Source organism: Taudactylus pleione, unplaced genomic scaffold (genome assembly GCF_031769625.1).
Source record: "Taudactylus pleione unplaced genomic scaffold, aTauple2 ptg000774l, whole genome shotgun sequence".
Classification (NCBI taxonomy): domain Eukaryota; kingdom Metazoa; phylum Chordata; class Amphibia; order Anura; family Myobatrachidae; genus Taudactylus; species Taudactylus pleione.
The window spans coordinates 3,510,976-3,530,832 of NW_028285176.1; the positions used below are offsets into that span (position 1 = coordinate 3,510,976).

Sequence of the window (19,857 nt, forward strand, 5' to 3'; positions counted from 1 at the left end):
CTTCATATCTTGACGTTGAATTATATGGTGTCTGTTTATGGGTTCTATTTACTACTACTGTACATTCCAAGAGACAATCCTCAACTTGTTAGTTGTAGATACAGTCAGGTGCATAAATATTGGGACATTGACAGAATTTTCATATTTTGGCCTCTATTCACCACCACAATGGTTTTGAAATGAAACAAACAAGATGTGCTTTAACTGCAGACTTTCAGATTTAATTTGAGGGTAATTACATCCAAATCAGGTGAACGGTGTAGGAATTACAACAGTTTCTATATGTGCCTCCCACTTTTTAAGGGGCCAAAAGTAATGGGACTATCAACTCAAAAGCTATTTCATGGACAGGTGTGGGCTATTCCCTCATTATTTCATTATCAATTAAGCAGGTAAAAGGTCTGGAGTTGATTCTAGGTGTGAAATTTGCATTTGGAGTCAGTTGCTGTCGACTCTCAATATGAGATCCAAAGAGCTGTCACTATCAGTGAAGCAAGCCATCATTAGGCTGAAAAATCAAAACAAAGCCATCAGAGAGATGGCAAAAACATTAGGTGTGGCCAAATCTACTGTTTGGAACATTCTTAAAATGAAAGAACGCATCGGAGAGCTCAGCAACACCAAAAGACCCGGAACACCACGGAAAACAACTGTGGTGGATGACAGAAGAATTATTTCCCTGGTGAAGAGTGAATATAGAGTGTTCACCACAAGATGTAAACCATTGGTGAGCCACAAAAACAGGAAGACCAGATTAGTTTGCCAAACAACATCTAAAAAAGCAATTACAGTTCTGGAATAACATCCTATGGACAGATGAGACCAAGATCAACTTGTACCAGAGTGATGGGAAGAGAAGAGTATGGAGAAGGAAAGGAACTGCTCATGATCCAAAACATACCACCTCATCAGTAAAGCATGGTGGTGGTAGTGTCATGGCGTGGGCATGTATGGCTGCCAATGGCACTGGTTCCCTTGTATTTATTGATGATGTGACTGCTGACAAAAGCAGCAGAATCAATTCTGAAGTGTTTCGGGCAATATTATATGCTCATATTCAGTCAAATGCTTCAGAACTCATTGGACGGCGCTTCACAGTGCAGATGGACAATGACCCGAAGCATACTGCAAAAGCAACCAATGAGTTTTTTGAGGCTAAAAAGTGGAATGTTATGCAATGGCCAAGTCAATCCCCTGATCTGAATCCGATTGAGCATGCATTTCACTTGATGAAGACAAAACTGAAGGGAAATGCCCCAAGAACAAGCAGGAACTGAAGACATTTGCAGTAGAGGCCTGGCAGAGCATCACCAGGGATGAAACCCAGCGTCTGGTGATGTCTATGCGTTCCAGACTTCAGGCTGTAATTGCCTGCAAAGGATTTGCAACAAAGTATTAAAAAGTGAGTTAGATTTAGGATTGTTTAGTTTGTCCCATTACTTTTGGGACCTTAAAAAGTGGGAGGCACATAGGGCCGCCATCACGGGGGGACTGCCGGGACTGGAGCACCGGGCCCGGACAGAGAGGGGGCCCGCCCGCAAGCCCAGTCCCACCCTTCCCACTGACAATCCTTTGCCGCAGCTAAACGATTTATATTTTTTTCTTCTGTGAGACGGAGATTCTTGTCTCCGTCTCACTGGGGTTCCGAACAGGCTGCCTGTCTGTGGACGGAGCTACCGCGCATGCGCAGCAGCTCCTCGTAGCCACAGCCATGATATCGCAAGAATGTGTGAGCTGATGCTACGGCACATAGCTCCTTCTCCTACTTGCTCGGTTGTTTGTTCTCAGTGTTCGGTGGTCACTGTACTCCTGCTCCAGCTGCTGGTACGGCTCCTTACACTTTACATTGTTGGATTGGGCTGTGTATTTTCACATGTTGGTGGGAATCATCAACAATATATATATATATATATATATATATATATATATATATATAATATATATTTATTTAGTGTGTGCGTGCGTATCTATATATAGTATAGTATATATCTGACAATATCTGGGTAGTATGTATAAATATATATATATATATATATATATATATATATATATATTACAGTATATCTCCAGGTAATACCATCTCTACACCTGGTGCCCTATTGTATATACAAATATCAATACAGTATTGGATATATGGCGACACTCACAGGTACAGTACTATCATGTAAGACTTCAACTGACAAACAGTGTCTGTGTCCACCATTTCAGTCTATCCAGATTTTTTTTTAAGAACATTCTTGTTAAAAGTCCACATGGACTGAAACTTTGGGCACAGACACTGTTTGTCATTTGAAGTCTCGCAAGAAAGTACCCATGAGTGACGGCATATGTCCAATACTTGTATACATATATATATGCATACACACAGATATATACACACGTACTGCCAAGTTATTGCTTATAAATACGCATATATAAAAATGTGTATATATGCAGTGTGTATGTGTGTATATATATAGCAAACCCCCTCTTGCAAATTCTGCATTTGCCCCTGCAATCCCACTGCCCGCCCACTTCGCCACCTACCCACATCCTCGCCCGTGACACCGCGCCTCTGAAAGGGAGGAGCATGTCGCATGAGTAGGTCTCAGAGCACCAAGAACAAGGTAAGTGTGGGGGCGGTCTGGGGCTGGAGAGACAGAAGGTTGGCTGGCTGGAGACACAGAAAAAGGGGGCCTAGCTGGAGACAGAGAAGGGGGGCTGGCTGGAGAGACACAGAAGGGGGTTGGCTGGGGAGACAGAAGGGGGGCTCACTGGAACTGGAAAGACACTGCATGGCAGGAGTCGCAGAAACATGTGGGGGGCCCTGCCTATTTTGTCAGTCCTGGGCCCCACAATTTCTGGTGGCAGCCCTGGAGGCACATATAGAAACTGTTGTAATTCCTACACCGTTCACCTGATTTGGATGTAATTACCCTCAAATTAAATCTGAAAGTCTGCACTTTAAGCACATCTTGTTTGTTTCATTTCAAAGCCATTGTGCTGGTGAATAGAGGCCAAAATATGAAAATTCTGTCAATGTCCCAATATTTATGCACCTGACTGTATGGGTTAGGACGTGTATGAATTATGTGTCAGCCAATACAATGTTTCGAGATCTCAGCAGATCCAACACTTTTTTTTTTTTTTTTTCTTTAAGAGTTTGCCCTGTCCCTCTGAGTTGTGCCAAGCACTCTTAAGGGTTGGGTACAGAATGACGGTGCTCGGGATCCCGGCAGTCAGAATCCCGCCGCTGGCACACCGACAGGGTTAGGATACAGACACCTGACGGCTAGTGTCCTAACACCCCCTCTCCCTACCCCTAACACTAACCCACCCTCCCCGTTGCCTAAACCTAACCCCAGTACTTACTGTCGGGATGGATTCTAAGCGCCGGCTTCCCGACTGTCTGGATTATAACGACATATCCTCCCTGAATATTAGGACCTTCGCAGACAGATCTCAGTGGATCCTTCTGTCTGAAATGTTAAAGTTTGCGCCGTGCATTGTTACCGCACACAATACCCACAGACGGGATGCAGCCAGGAAGCAGATGGTCGAAATGTCGACTGCCGGCTTCTCGACTGTCAAATCCTGGCAGGGTACTAACAGGCGTTGAAATTCCGACGCCTGTCATACCTACGCCAGGAGCCCGATGCCTGGCATAACAAATTAATGTAAGCCGGGTGGCGGGCGCGGATAGCCGTGGGTCTTAGGGTTGGGCACCCCCGAGGGGAGGGTTAGGGTTAGGCACCCCCGAGGGGAGGGTTAGGGTTCGGCACCCCCGAGGGGAGGGTTAGGGTTAGGCACCCCCGAGGGGAGGTTAGGGTTAAGCACCCCCGAGGGGAGGTTAGGGTTAAGCACCCCCCCGAGAGGGTTAGGATTGGGCCAGGAGAATGGTGGTTTAGGGTTAGGCACCCCCGAGGGGAGGTTAGGGTTAGGCACCCCCCCGGGAGACTTAGGTTTAGGCACTAGGGGGGGGATAGGGTTAGGAACCCCTAAGGGAGGGTTAGGGTTAGTTATACTTGTCTAAATCTCGTCGGGATTTTCACTGCTGTCGGTCTGTCAGCGTCGGTATTCGTACTGACAGACAGACAGGTGCTGGAGCCACTACATATGATGGCTGAAGTTCTCGATAAATATTTAGGGTAAAGACATTCACAAGTAGCATAAAAGGTCAGTGTTTCTCACAGGCCCTTAGTCACTCCCTGTGGCCCCCAAGTTTAGATGAGAGGCTTGCTTTTTGCACTGTAGTGTGGCTCTTTGAATGGAGAGTATTACTTTGATATTTTCCCCTCTAAATCCTGCAGCGCATGCTGCATCCAAATGGATCACCACTCCTGTTTCAATCCACAGATGTTTGCTTTCTAATATTGGTCCCCTGTGGATAGGCAGCTCAGCCGTGTGACATAAGCTTGCATCACCATGGGAATGCCTTGCAGGCCTGGTGTTTTCATGGCTGCTAGGCCTTTTAAAATAAGTTTGATGGATGTGGATCTCCGACATTGTAGGAGCGGAAATAAACGGCAGATATAGCTGACACTTTGTCCACCAGAAGCACCTGACCTTCCAAATCTTACATTTGTTATCTTTATTTTCTTTACAAAAGAGAGAACGTGTTAATGTAGATTACAAAAATATGGACAAGTGAGAATTGTGTAATGAAGGTGCATTCATGGTTGGTTTATCCTATAAGCCATCATAATGTAGAATTTATTCCCCTACTTGCATAGCTTGTATAGATCTAGCACTATTGTTGTTCCATTATTTTATTACTTGCAAGGTTTAAAGATTTATTTGGTTATACTTGTAGCTCTGTCTGCAGGCATTTTGCTTAACCCTCATGTAAAGAAATACATTTATCCCCTTTCCAGGAAAAAGAACAGATGCAGCGGTACAACCTGCGCATGATGGAGCAGCTCCGGTTGCGGCAGCAGCAGGAAAGGGCCCGCTTACCAAAAATCCAGAGAAGTGAAGGAAAGACTCGTATGGCCATGTACAAGAAGAGTCTTCATATCAGCTCTGCCAGTGCTGCTGAGCAGAGAGAGAAGATTAAACAGGTAGATAGCTCAGGCCCAATCAGGGACTTACCTGATGCTGCAGACTTATTCCAGCAATAATCATCCCATCATATCATTATTTAATACACACACTCTAACTCTTCTGCTTCCGGTGATTAAGGACTGGTATCTGAAGCACAAGGAGCTCTGAGTAATATACATAAATATACACATTGGGTCGGATTCCGATTTAGGAGTAAAGAAAAAGGGACAACTTGCTCCTGGAACAAACCATGCTGCATTGCAAGGGGAATAACTGCATTTATATATTTTGTATGCAAATAAATAGGAAAATCGTGATGGCTTTTGCATTTAATAAGCAAAGACTGGGCATCTTTGAGTTTTACACTGCAATAATTAAGCTAACCCCCTTACCAACGTTAAATCACTTTGCCACACATGCCATGCAACATGGTTTTGTCCAGGTGCAAATTGCTGTTTTTCTTTTTTTTGCTCCTAACTCTTAATCAGGCCCAGTCTTCATTGTCCCCATCACTGCAATCATCAGTCTGTAGCTAACAGTGGGGGCGATTCAATTCAACGCGATGTTGAATAGCCGCGGGAGGTAGCTCCCGAAGCTATTCAATACACCATGCTGTTTGGGCGGGCTGGGGATGCGAGGAGAAATCCGATCAAAGTGCCGGGCACGCAGCTGTTTTTTTGCTTAGCGCGGCACTAACAGCCGCACACCCGGCACTTTGGTCAGAGAATGCCGGTTAACGCGCCTTAACACCCTTGTTAAGGCGGGATAACCGGCATTCTCCGACCACACAGCGCACTGAATTGAATAGCTCCAGGAGCTCGCTCCCGGCACTATTCAATTTGCTTTGAATTGAATCACATACAACTTAATCCAAGTAGAGATTTTACAAAACACTCTCCATTTGTAACACTTAGGGATCTAATTACTAAGCCGTGTTAGGAGACAGAGTGAAAGGAGATAAGGTACCAGCCAATCAGCTCCCAACTGTCATTTTTCAAACAGCCTGTGACATGGCAGTTGGGAGCTGATTGGCTGGTACCTTATCTCATTTCACTTTGTCTCCTAACATTGCTTTGTAAATAGACTCCTTAGTCCCCTCCCATAACAGTGTGTGAGTAAAGTTAAAACTAAATATATAATATTGTAGCAAATATTGAATGAATTTGATGTTTATTCTTATTTCAAGTCAATTAGTAAAATGATTTCTCACTCCCTGTACAGTTCTCTCAGCAGGAGGAGAAGAGGCAGAAAGCAGAGCGGACACAGCAGCAGCTGAAACACGAATGCCAGCAACAGGAGATGCAGGCTGAGTGCGACAGCAATGCCAGAGAGCTGCAGCAGCTTCAGGTAAAATGATCACAACCAATCAGGATGTACAGATTCTAGATGTCTAGAAAGTATGGCTGCTTTAGACCTGGTATTGTGAGAACGGGATGTATGAACAGACCTAAACCTATTACCTATTTTGATCAGTATTAAGAGATTCTGAAAAAGAATGATAGCAGATTGTTAATTTATAAATTGATGATTCTTTTTTTCTCTAACAGGCATCATTGCAGTTGTCTAATATTAGCACAATCACTGCTGATGACTTAGGGGTTTATGTATCAAGCAGTGACAAGCGTGGACACAGCAACTAATCAGCTCCTACCTATTATTATTATAAACCAGTGGCAGATCCAGGGGGAGGGGCAATCACCACCCCTAGCACACTGCTGCCTCCAGTGCGACTGTGATGGGATGCACACACGCACTGTCCCAGCAGTCTAACTCCTGTTCCATACTCACTAAACTGACAGCTGGCGTTTTACTGCTGTAGCGTCTCACAGGCAGAGCGCCGGGGAGGACATGTGCTCCACCATAGCTACCGGGAGTCTTTGACTGTGATAGCGGCCGCGAGCCTGCCGCGATCACGTTTTCATCATGGGCAGCTTAACTCTAGTACTGCTGTGTTGTTTTCTGGTGTGTGGTCCCTCCCATGGAACCAGCCACCAATCAGCTGCATTCTTTTTCAGCCACGCACTACCCCTTCTGTCTCTCGTCCCACGTATAGCTTTTCTCCTCTGTCCTGTCACTTGTTTGTCACAGTGACTCACAGGCTGCTCACTCCACCACGGCACTGGTAGCAGCTCAGTCAGCCACTGATGGTTAGGTATGTCTCCTCTCTTGCAAACCTTTTGTCACTTTTAATTAATAAGCCAACTATTCATAATATTTATGTGTGTATGTGTGTGTGTATATATATATATATATATATATATCATATTGTATTTTATATAAGTGCCTTTTATATAGGGGCCTATTTATCAACAAATATTTGCGGTATGTCACCGAAAACACCCATTTTGGGGGTACCAGCAATATTAAGTACCACTCAGATGTATGTGGGAGTACCATAGCAGATATCTGATATGGGCGACTGCTTTGTAAAGATTGTGGTGTGTTGTCGCCTCTCTCATTATCCTACCCAATGTGCAGCCACATCAGTCTTCTTAGCAATCAATATGCTTTTTATGGGGGCTTCTTAATTGAGTCAGGACTGGATAGGGAAGGCGTTGGGACTAAACTGTAAAACGCCCCCCCCCCTTAAAAGAAAAGTCTAGATCCGCCATGGTTATAGACTCTACTTGATGAATACTACTTCAAAGCTGATTGGTTGCTATGGGCAACTTCTCCACTGGTAAACTTCTCCACGCTTTTCACTGCATGAAAACCCATAAGTGGCTTGCCTTGATGCCCTTTTTCGTGCAGATTATTTTTGGCTTATTATAATTGGCTCATGGTAGCTCACCATATGGAGGTGTACTATTAGTATAGTTGCAAATTCAACACTGCTGTATGTGAATACCTGTAGTGTTCATTCTAGCACCCTGCACCTGTCTCAACCCATATCTCTTTCCTGCCTGGGGTGTCGCTCTCTGCTCTGATGCTTCTAGCACACCCAGCTAAAGTAACAAACTTCTGATATACAGACCAGTGTGTGCTAGAATCACCAGAGCGCAGAGTGACACCCCAGGCAGGAAAGAGCAACTACTCTCGTTGTGACAGGTGCAGGGTGCTAGAATGAAGACTATACCTGGATGTATTTTATTTATTTTTTTATATGGATCCAGGATGACAGATGGAGCCTTTCTAGTTTGCTACATGTTGTTACAGCTTCACTACTATGACAATGAAAACCTTTATTTCTTATTAATTATGTGAGCGTATTAGAATATTCACTTCTGCTGTACAACTACTGTACTGTTAAGATCTTATGTGAAAGCCGACCACGGTACACACAATATATTCAAAGTTTCAAAATGGAATTTAGTGTTGTAAAAAGTAATTCATTTTATCTATTTTTTTTTCTGTACATAAGTGGTATTTATATACAGCTGTGAAATGTATACACACACTTGTCATTCCTAACAGGGTAGCAATATATTTCTCTATCTTGGCAATTTAAGACATTACTCACCCTTGCCAGAGAGCGACAAAGATCATTTCTATTTACTTATACACTGTCTATCAACCATTCTTGCAGCTTCTCTGCATTTTTTTCACATTGTCAGATCTCCGATAGATACTACTGATCACAGTAGAAACAGCAAAGCACTTGCATCTGGCCTCCCTCATACAGTAACCTGTTATAGAATCCTCTCACAGCTATGTAACAAGCTGACCGCTATCCATTTTTCTCATTAAAAAAAAATAATTGGAAAATACATTGTTAAATCTATAAACTAAATACAAAGCATTAATAAATTAAAATACTAGCATATTTTAATTATCATACAACTTTTGCTTATGGGTTTTTTTAAATATAAGGATAGTAGTAGTTCCGTGATTTGGAGTATTTTTAAACTTAGTAAAGATTTTCTGTCCAACCATCCAACTAGTTGATTGATTGGAATGAAAATCTGGTAAGGTATGAAAGTAAATAAAATCAGCAATTTGCTCCCAAATGCCGGAATATGGACAAAAACTGTATGAACAAATTGTTTAGATCAAACATTTAACAAACTTGTCTGACAACCATTTTCATCTGTTTTCTGGCATTTAGGAGCAAATTGCTGATCATCATTTACTCCCATATGTTACCAGATTTTCATTCCAACCAATCAACTAGTTGGATGGTTGGACAGAAAATCTTTGTGTGTACCCAGCCTTAAACTGGGCATACACGGCCAGATAAAATGCCTGTCAGACCGACAGACATATATTATATGCCAGTCTTCCAGCTGCAGATGTCTGCGGCATATACTGTGAGATTACTCATAGTGTATTAGCCCAACATCTGCCCTCCGTCCCTGGGGGAGGAAACGTTTCCCTGTTCCTTCCATGGGAAGGAACACAGGAAGTGTCTGTCTATCGGCCGCAGCAGGGCATGCACTGCCCGATGCGGCCGACAGTTTACCCCATAAATATTGCATCGGATGGGCTTGCTGGACAATCCGGCATGTCCGACCGAGCAATATTTAACCCTCGGTCGCCCGCACACGCTACAATTATCGGGGCGATACGCGGATATCGAGCGGATCGCCACGATAATTGTAGCGTGTATGACTAGCTTTAGGCTGGTGCATTATCAGATATACACCGATCAGCCATAACATTAAAACCACTGACAGGTGAAGTGAGTAACATTTATTATCTATTGTTACAATAGCACCTATACAGGGGTGGCATATATTAGGCAGCAAGTGAACAGTCATTTCTTGAAGTTGATGTGTTGGGAGCAGGAAAAATGGGCAAACCTAAAGATCTGAACGACTGACAACGGCCAATTGTGATAGCTAGACGAGTGGGTCAGAGCATCTCCAAAATGACAGGTCTTGTGTAGTGTTCACTCTATGTCCGGTGCCGGACGGTAATCACTATACCGCAATTTTCCCCATTTGCGGGACACTGCGGACCGCAGGTGGGGACTGTACTCTGCAGGCTGTTTTAGTGTGGCGCGAGCAAAGGGGGTAGGGCGCATTCTGCCTTTTTGAAATCGGACAGGGCACCCCGCTGAGACAGTCTAGCGGGAACACTATTGTGTAATATTCCCGGTATGCAGTGGTTATTACCTGCCAAATATGATCCAAGTAAGGAAAACTGGTGAACCGGCAACAGGGTCATGGGTGCGAATGGCTCATTGATGCGGTTGGGGAGTGAAGGCTAGCCTGTCTGTACTGATCCAGCAGAAGAGCTACTGTAGCACAAATTACTGAAAAAAAGTTAATGCTGGCTACGATAGAAAGGTAGAATTATGTATCATCCAGTCGCAGAGGATGTTAGGTAAATGATTATAAAAAGGAGCCCCCTGTATCTGAACATAAATTAATAAAATCAAGGTGGGGGTGCTACCGCAAATAAGTATATCATAAATAAGGTTTAAAAAGAAAGGATCGGCACTAAAAACGCGCATGGAATACCACTATTTGTCAACTCTTAGCAAGATACTGAGTGTGCAGATATTTTAATCCCATTTTCTAACTTTCTCACATACTTTCCTATACATTTTTATTTTTCGCCAGTTTTAAAACACATACTTTATATTGTAAAAAGAGACAATCCTTTTTCTTTAAACCTCAGTTATGATATAAAAGTGACACAATGCGTGGTGCATCTCCGCTTGCTGCGCATAGGGCTGTGTAGCCACAGAATGGTCAGAGTGCTCATGCTGACACCTGTCCACCACAAAACTCTCCTACAATGGGCACGTGAGCATCAGAACTGGACCATAGAGTAGATGATGTCCTGGTCTGATGAATCACATTTTCTTTTACATCATGTGGATGGTCAGGAGCGTGTGCGTCATATACTTGGGGAAGAGATGGCACCAGGATGCACTATGGGAAGAAGGCAAAGCCGTTGGAGGCAGTATGAAACTCTGGACAATGTTCTGCTGGGAAACCTTGGGTCCTAGCAGTCATATGGGGATGTAACACTGTTACAGATCAAGTATCCCCCTTCATTGTAACGGTATTCTCTGATGACAGTGGCCTCTTTCAGCACGATAATGCGTCCTGAGCAAAATTTGTTCAGCAATGGTTTTAAGAACATGACAAAGTCCAAGGTGTTCCCCAGATCTCAATCTGATCGAGCATCTTGTGAGATGTGCTGGAAAAACAAGTTCGAGCCATGGAGGCCCCATCTCGCAATTTACAGGATTTAACGGATCTGCTGCTAAAATATTGGTACCAGATAGCTTCAGTGGTCTTATGGAGTCCATGCCTCGATGGGTCAGAGCTATTTTGGTGGCTTGAGGGGGACCTACACAATATGAGGCAGGGAGTTTTAATGTTATGGCTGATGGGTGTATATCCAAAGCCATGAATTAAGAACACAGTTTAGGAGCACAGTTAAGTAAAGACTTTATTTTATTGACTCCATAATGATCTCCTCTGAGTTACTATAGTGATTATGTGATTTGTTCTTTCTTCTGCTATTCCACACTGATCCCTAATTTTTGGCTTTCACTAATTTGTTTCTAGAATGAGAAGTGTCACCTTCTTGTAGAACACGAAACCCAGAAACTGAAGGTATTGGATGAGGCGCACATACACCTGCTGAGAGACTGGAGGGAGAAACTGAGACCACGCAAGAAGGTGAGAATACAACAACCTTACCAAGGATAAAATCTGAGATGTCAGCAGTCAAATGGTTAAAGTTGGCGACATTGACAGGTGTATAATTTCAATTGTTTGCCTGAAGTGCTTCTGTTACCTACATTTAGGTGGCCGAGCCAGTGTTCAAGAGAATACAATTTGTCCATTTACAAATGGCTAGTACCTCATGAATATGGCCATGAAGTGTTTCAGTAATGTCACTGATAGTTGTATACCCTTTGATACTAGTAGAATTCCTATTCATGCAGGAATATAGAAATGGTATATTGATTGAATTGATGGCAAACTGCGTATAGGTTTTCATCATTAGTAATTCTGTAATCATAAGCACAGCAAATCCCTTAGAAAAGTCTCTCAAAACATCTAACAGTGCACTACTGTCCCCCAGTGGAGACTGGGGATTAATGTTTTCAGTATTGGAAGTGGATAAACCAGATACATGAACATCTAATGAAGTGAACTTAAATTATCCCAATGAAGGCTGAAATGAGCAGAAAGGACCTGGAACAAAGACGTTCATACATGAACTGGATTCCTATAATTCAGGATCCAGAACTCGCAGCCAGATCACAATGTAATCTGGCCACAAACTCCTCAGCACTGTCAGGATGTCTGATCACCACTTACAATTCCAATAATGGTTATGGACCTGCCCAACTTTCCTCACTGTTTCTACTGTATTTTACAGTAATTCCAGAATAGGAAGTATTCTTTGTGTGTTTTTCATGGAGTAATATTTAATGTGTAAGTATTTTATTTTGAATCCAAAGAGAATTGACTATACATTTAAGGCTGGATTCAATTAGCCACGGTAATTAACAGCGGGCTACTTGGTCGGCTGGTGCTACTGAATTACATCCCGCAGCTGCCAGCTATATGCACGCAGGCTGCACTTAACACAGATTTCTGTTAGAGTCTGAAGGAGGCTCGAACAGAAATCCGCAGTAAGTGCCCTTAACACGGTTACCGCAGACGCGTTAACCTGTAGCTCCGGGTGTTTATCCCTGAACCTGTGGGTTAACAAGCGGTTAGCCTTGGGATTTTACACCCTAGGCTATTCAAATACAATTGCGGCTATCACCCTTTTTCTCACACAGTAAATAACAACAGCTAATTGAATCCGGCCTTAGACTGAAATGCTTATAAAATCCCTGATCTGTGTTTATTCCACTTATATACGCCATTTAGGGTTTTGTGACCCAGCCAAGTTTCACACATTCTCCATAAATTGCTTTCACAAAGGACAACTTTTATTACTTTGTAGTCTAACCAAGACTTAAAGAAAATTAAGGAAAGGTGGCTAGGTCTTTAATGGCATATTGTAATTAATATCATTTTTATTTATTTTTAACCCTCTAAGTGGTGAATTTTATTTTTAACACAAAAAGCATGTGTTTGCATGCAATAATGTTAGCTTGGTTATCTAACCTAATGTTAGAGCATGATTGACACATGCTCTAACACTAAGACAGGATGCAGAGATCCTTTGATTCTTCAAGATTCTGGTCCTCTCCCCTCTCTCTAATATCCCTGGAGATCACCTTTAGAGAGGTTAGTATAAGGGATAGAGCTTCATATATTCTAATATTATATTAGAAGAAAGAATGAGGGTTTTAATGGTCAGGACCACTCACTGTGCTTCTTGGCCTTTACACAGCAAGGTGGGGTCAGTTCCTATGCAGGTGCTGTATTAAGCACTGACTGGTTGACATGTTGTAACATTACTTCCCAGTGTGCAAAAAAATAGAGATGGGCGGTTCTGTTTAGTTTGGATCTGAGAACTGACTGTTATTGGCTATCCTGCTATAGAGTGTTTTGGATAGCCAAGAAGATAAATCCAAACTTGCACTAATTTAGCAGAAAGAACCCAGTAAAACTAAACTGCTCATTTCTAGCAAAGATACAGCTTTTCCGGGCATACATGTACGCCATGGTGATATAGGGTTGCCATATTGGTTTATCACTACTTGTGTGGGTGTGTGTATATATGTATGTGTGTATAAATATATATATATATTTATATATATATATATATATTTTATAGTAAACTTACATTTATATTACAACAGGCTCTGGAGGATGACCTAGAACAGAAGAAGCAGGAGCAGGAAATGTTCTTCAGGATGACTGAGGAAGTTGGGGGCAGTATTGGATCAGCACAGAAACCTGCTAAGTTCTATACTTACAGTTCAGCTGTAGCTTCATAAGGTTCTCGTGAGGAGAAGAGAAACATCAGACTTTGTCAGCTCCATCTAGAGATCAGTCTCAAAGTTTTCTTGCAACTTTACTAATGGACTCTATTTGCACATCAAGTAGATCTAAAAAGGATATATAGGAATAAGTGAGTTCCAGAACGTGTGGAACAACGGGAAAGTTGCACTGTTGGTTGGAAATGATAGATATTGGGGTAAACATAGAGCCTAATATACTGACCTGGGGGAAAGCTCGACTCTTTACTTGTGCCTTAGGGGCGAGCCTATACACAATGAGGAGTGACCCTCATATCACAACTAATGTTAATGACAGCTGCTGACTGCTATTAGAACATTTCGAATTGCATGTCGAATAACTCATATAGACCAAAGCCCAACTATTGTACTTGTATATTTGCACAACATAATGTACTTATATGCCCAAGGGCTACCAATTCTTAGTCTGATTTACCTGAATATTCTCCATGTATAATATAAAGAGGTCATAGGTTAGTTACATTTTTCTGGTGTAAAATTATCCCACTATTGTCCTCCAATGTGTGTGCCATGAGCTTTTGCACCTTGTATATGTACAGTTGTGCTGTATGCCACAGTCTTGCCCTGTGATAATCTCCTCCTTTGGGTGTAAAACACTCTCCTTTTCTAAAGGATCCCCATGTCTGTCTGGCCTCATGACACACTGCCCTGCTCCATCCATGGCTTGGGTAAGTAGTTCAATAAGTGCATATGAATAGCTGGATATATACAGTCAGATTGTATTATCATTTTGACAGGTCTTCATTATGCACTTATATCTCTTACCATAATATGTGGATTTGGGATAACATCTTCTGTGGGGGTGTTTCAGGTAGTCACTAGGTTCTATAGTAGCCTTGCGGGTTATGATTCCATGTGATGCGTAGGTAATGATCCTCGTTCCTACCACGGAACCTCACAGCTATTTGAATGGCCACTATGAGCCCAGACATGTATACCTTAGTTTAGAAATGTTCGGTAAGGCCAAACCCCAGACTATTACAATATTCCTTGATAATAGAATAAAAAATAAACTCTACATTTCTGATCCTTAAATTATAGTCTGAGAAGGGACTAAGTGAAGATAATATTTTTGCTTTGATGTCTACTAAATTAATATATACATAATGTTTGGGTTTAATATATTTAATAGCTTTTTGACCTGTAGTTATTTGTTTAGTGCACTTATTGTTACAAATGAAAAGTAGTGGACTGCTGGCCAGTCTTAATGAGGGCCAAATGTAGTCGGTAAGCAGAGTAAAACAGAGCTCCCTCTACCTTTTCATATTTTGCGTTCTGTTCATTTTTCAACGTTTGTTATATTTTGCAGTGTGGGGGAGGGGGGTGTATCCATTTGTTCTTAAGTATCAGTATAGTTCATTTGGACAAGTGTTTTCTGTTTCCTCACATGGTGCCTAGCCATTTGTAGCTGGAGACAGGTTACAGCAACATCCTCAATACATTACTAACAGTATCACTGTAGCCTCATCATTTCTGATGACTTCTGGAATTCAGCTTTGCTGCACAATAACTTTAAATAACGATTTGTAAGATAGAAGTACATTTGCTGTTAGTCGTCTTCTTCATACTGCAGGATTTTCATTGGACAGGACACGATTCTGTGGAAGTTGTATACACAGATATAGTATAAAGGTTGTATTGCTGGGGTGATACACTATAAGATGTAAATATGATTCTAATAAAGTAACAAGAATATACATGTAAAATATTTGGTCCTGTATCACTGGTGTGCAGGGTTAAATAGATTTGATTAAGCTAATTAAACCTATCTTTAATGCCTGAGTGATGTCATTGGTTTCTCCTATAGGCTGCATGTTCGTAATGATTGCTTGTAGACACTATGGGGTAGATTTGCTGTCTATTGGGTTTACAGTTGTGACCAATGGATTTTAATAAGCAATAGTAATTCACGCTAAACCACGCTGACTTAGCAACAATTACGATTGCCATTTGAAAACATTGGACAAAGTCGCTGATCATCGGTTGCTTTGTAAACCTGACGTTAAGTAAATTTCCCCCTAAGTAGCTGCTTTCACTGGGTGGTATTGTGAAAGAGAAAAAGGGAAGTTGGTTAATCCTTCATAAATGGCAAAAGGTATAGATGGAAGGCGCTCACAAAAAAATCAAAAAACAAAACCGAAACTGGAACTTCCTCCCAGGTGGCTAAAGGGATCCAGGTTAAAAAAAAAAAAACATACTCTTTTCAAAAATAATAATAATAATCTGATTGTCTAATCGCATACAATTGCAAATTCACATGAGAGCTATCCATGACTTATTTATTTATTTCTTCCAAAGAGCGGCAGGAGGGTTGGGCTTCAGTAGTTAGCTTTTTCTAGGCTCATTTTACCAGTTATATATTTATTTTCCATCTTGATTTTTTTTCCAACTTGTAATACTGTTTGATTGGTCTGCACTTCGTATGGGTTGTATTCATTACCTGGTTAAAGGACTGGGGTATTTTCTGGTAGCTGTAGGTCTTAATTCCAAGTTTATAGATGTGACCCAATGTTGTTTTTCTCTGAGTATAGTGGAAACGTCTTGAAAAAGATGAACTACTTACACATATATTTGTAAATGTATACAATTAAGGCTTCTGCTTTAGTTGTTGTTTATAAGCATGTTTTAAATTGGATAATGCCTGTGCATAAATTTTTGTATGCACAATGACTAATGCCGGCTACAACTGTCGGGCACATTCTCCAGTGTGTAACCTCAATGTCACTGACGATGCACGCTCCTGCTCAACATCACCTGTCTGATCTGCATGAAGATCTGACAGGTATCATAGTTAGCGAGGGCCATGCTGCCAAACACGCTACTTGCCGGGTGCCGTCGCTTACGAGGTCAGTACACACTACTAGACAATCGCTTATTCTCTGTAAACCTCAGCATTTGCGTACAGATCTGAATCCGGCTCAATGACTATATATAATATATATATATATATATATATATATATATATATATATATATATATATATATACACATACACACTGCAGTGTAGGTGGATATCCTTGTGAAAAACAAGTGCAAGTGCACACATTTCACTTTACAGAGAATATCTAGCCATTCACATCAGTCCCTGCCCCAGTACAGCTTACAATCTATGTTCCCCACCACATACTCACACACACAGCCATGACCAAAAGTTTTGAGAGTGACCCATATATTGGTTTTCACAAAGTTTGTTCATGCAAAGCATTTCGTGAGTGTCGAAGGCTTTTATTGACAATTACATTAAGTTTATGCAAAGAGTCAATATTTGCAGTGTTGACCCTTCTTTTTCCAGACCTCTGCAATTCGCCCTGGCATGCTGTCAATAAACTTCTGGGCCACATACTGACTGATGGCCGCCCATTCTTGCCTAATCAATGCTTGGAGTTTGTCAGAATTTGTGGGTTTTTGTTTGTCCACCTGCCTCTTGAGGATTGACCACAACTTCTCGATGGGATTAAGGTCTGGGAAGTTTCCTGGCCATGGACCCAAAAATTCGATGTTTTGTTCCCTGAGCCACTTAGTTATCACTTTTGCCTTATGGCAAGGTACTCCATCATGCTGGAAAAGCCATGGTTAATCATCAAACTATTCTTGGATGGTTGGGAGAAGTTTTGCAGAATATCAGTCTGTCCCTGATGTTATTCCTGGAGAGAAATGGCTTCTTTGCTGCCCTTCTCCAAAAGTCTTCATCCTGTGTCATGCCAGCAGTAAAGCATACTGACACCATTCATGTGTGGGGTTGCTTCTCAGCCAAGAGAGTGGGATCACTCACAATTTTGCCTAAAAACACAGCCATGAATAAAGAATGGTACCAAAACATCCTCCAAGAGCAATTTCTCCCAACCATCCAAGAACAGTTTAGTGATGAACAATGCCTTTTCCAGCATGATGGAGCACCTTGCCACGAGCGGAGCCTGCACCTGCCGCTCTGGATCTAATTAGATCCAGTCAGCGGCAGCGTCTATGCGGGACGACGTGGACTGGGGCGGTGCCCAGCGGCCGCCATGAAGAAAGGTAAGTACTGCACAGACAGGTGAGTGGGGCGTGTTCTATACTGGGAGGGGGCACAAAATAAGGGGCATTACTGGGGGCTCTGCATAAAGGGGCATTACTGGGGGCTCTGCATAAAGGGGCACTACTAAGGACATTACTGGGGGCTCTGCATAAGGGGCATTACTGGTGGCTCTGCATGAAGGGGCATTACTAGGGGCATTACTGGGGGCTCTGCATAAAGGGACATTACTGGGGGCTCTGCATAAAGGGGCACTGCTAAGGCCATTATTGGGGGCTCTGCATAAAGGGGCATTACTGGGGGTACAACATAAGGAGCATTACTGGGGCACTGCATACTGGGTCTGGGGGAGTGGGACAGAGATGCACACTGGGTCTGGGGGGTGTGGAGCTGGGAGACACACACTGGGTCTGGGGGAATAAGGCAGAGACATATTGGGGCTAGGGAATGTGTCTTACTGCTGTTTGTTAGATACTGAAAGAGGACCATAACTTCTTTAAGTAAGTGCTAAAGATATTCTGTTTCATTGTGAAATGGGGCCTTTATTTTGTCTCTGTTTCTGAGAAATAGCCACCATTCTATATTCCTCTTATAATGTTTTATTTAAGTGTATGTATTAAAACTAACATCCCTATTTGAGCCATTGGTTAGGACACGCTCTCATGGTCGGTTCCCGGCCGCGAGACCTCGCAATGTCTATTTAAGGATAAGCCGTTGTTTATGGGCCAGTGCCCTTGACTTGCCCCCCAGGCTAAAAGTTGCCAGCCAGCCCCTGCTTTTGTCATTCTCAAAACTTTTGGCCTTGGTTGTAAACACTAGGGTTAATTTTTGTTGGGGGCCAATTAACCTACAGTACCAGTATATTTTTTGGAGTGCGGGAGGAGACCGGTACACCCAGAGGAAGAAAATATTGCAACCAAAAACAAACCTATACGAGTTTCAATATTAACGGACATGTGTTTAAACACACCAATGTCATTTATAGACATAAATCAATATCAATAATATCATATATTAATATCAATATCATATATTGATATAATCAATATCAATATCATAAATCAATAATCAATATCATTTATTTAGCACTACTATGAATGGCATTAGCAGCCACGTCAATTACGGCTGCAGCAATTAGTGTATGCTGCTATGTAACTACACATGTCAGCATGCCCCGCCACATTTTGAGCAGGCCCTAACAGCAGTACCACCATGTTGGGGTCTAGCGGCCACAGCAATTAGTGTATGCTGCTATGTAACTACATATGCCAGCATGCCTAGTTCCAACAGTTTCATTGCAATTAGCATTACAATGGTGTGTCAACAGAGATTCTAATAGCAAACAGTCTGACATGACAGGCTCACTGTTTACTGGTCACCACTAGTTCTTCTTTTAGATATGTCGACATTTTGACTGTCAACATTTTAACTGCGTCTACATTTTGGTTGCATTTATGATTTGTTTATATTTTGACTGTCGACACTATGATCCTGTCAATCCTATGTCCATGCTGACCTTTTGACCATATCGACATTATGACAGTTGACATCTTGGTGTCGACCTTTTGATTGTCTAAGTTTTGACTGTCTGAAATGTGACTACATCTCCCTAGTAGGCAGTTTTAGTTGCCTCTTTCATCTTCTGGCCATGACGGTGTTCTGTATGGGAAGGTCTGAAAAGCATCCTCCCTTCTACATGAACAGGATAATACAGATTAATGTACAAGAAGTTTGGAATGTGCATCGTCTGTGAACTGGGTGTGTTATTTAGTGGGGTCATAATTTTTCACAAGGCAAAACCTCATTGCAAGAAAAATATGCTCCACTAACCTTGTCAGGCTCTTAGATCCTTAATTAACCCATATAAGAACAGTTCATCTTTGTATTCCATCCCTGTGGTCTCTGCACAAATCACATTGGCTTGCTTCTCTGTAGGCCTTTCACACAGTCTCCTATTGTGAGACAAAACTTTGA

The 19,857-nt window shown here is 42.1% G+C and overlaps 1 protein-coding gene across 1 annotated transcript in view; it reads left to right on the top strand.

Moving 5' to 3' along the window:
• STK10 (serine/threonine kinase 10) overlaps window positions 1-15,648 on the top strand; it is a 116,261-nt gene extending 100,613 nt beyond the window's left edge. The window contains exons 16-19 of the mRNA XM_088457634.1: window positions 4,854-5,039; window positions 6,244-6,369; window positions 11,487-11,600; window positions 13,691-15,648. Of these exons, the coding sequence (XP_088313760.1) occupies window positions 4,854-5,039; window positions 6,244-6,369; window positions 11,487-11,600; window positions 13,691-13,828 (564 nt within the window). The 3' untranslated portion in view covers window positions 13,829-15,648. The remainder of the gene's footprint in view (window positions 1-4,853; window positions 5,040-6,243; window positions 6,370-11,486; window positions 11,601-13,690) is intronic.
• The last annotated feature ends 4,209 nt before the right edge of the window (window positions 15,649-19,857 follow it).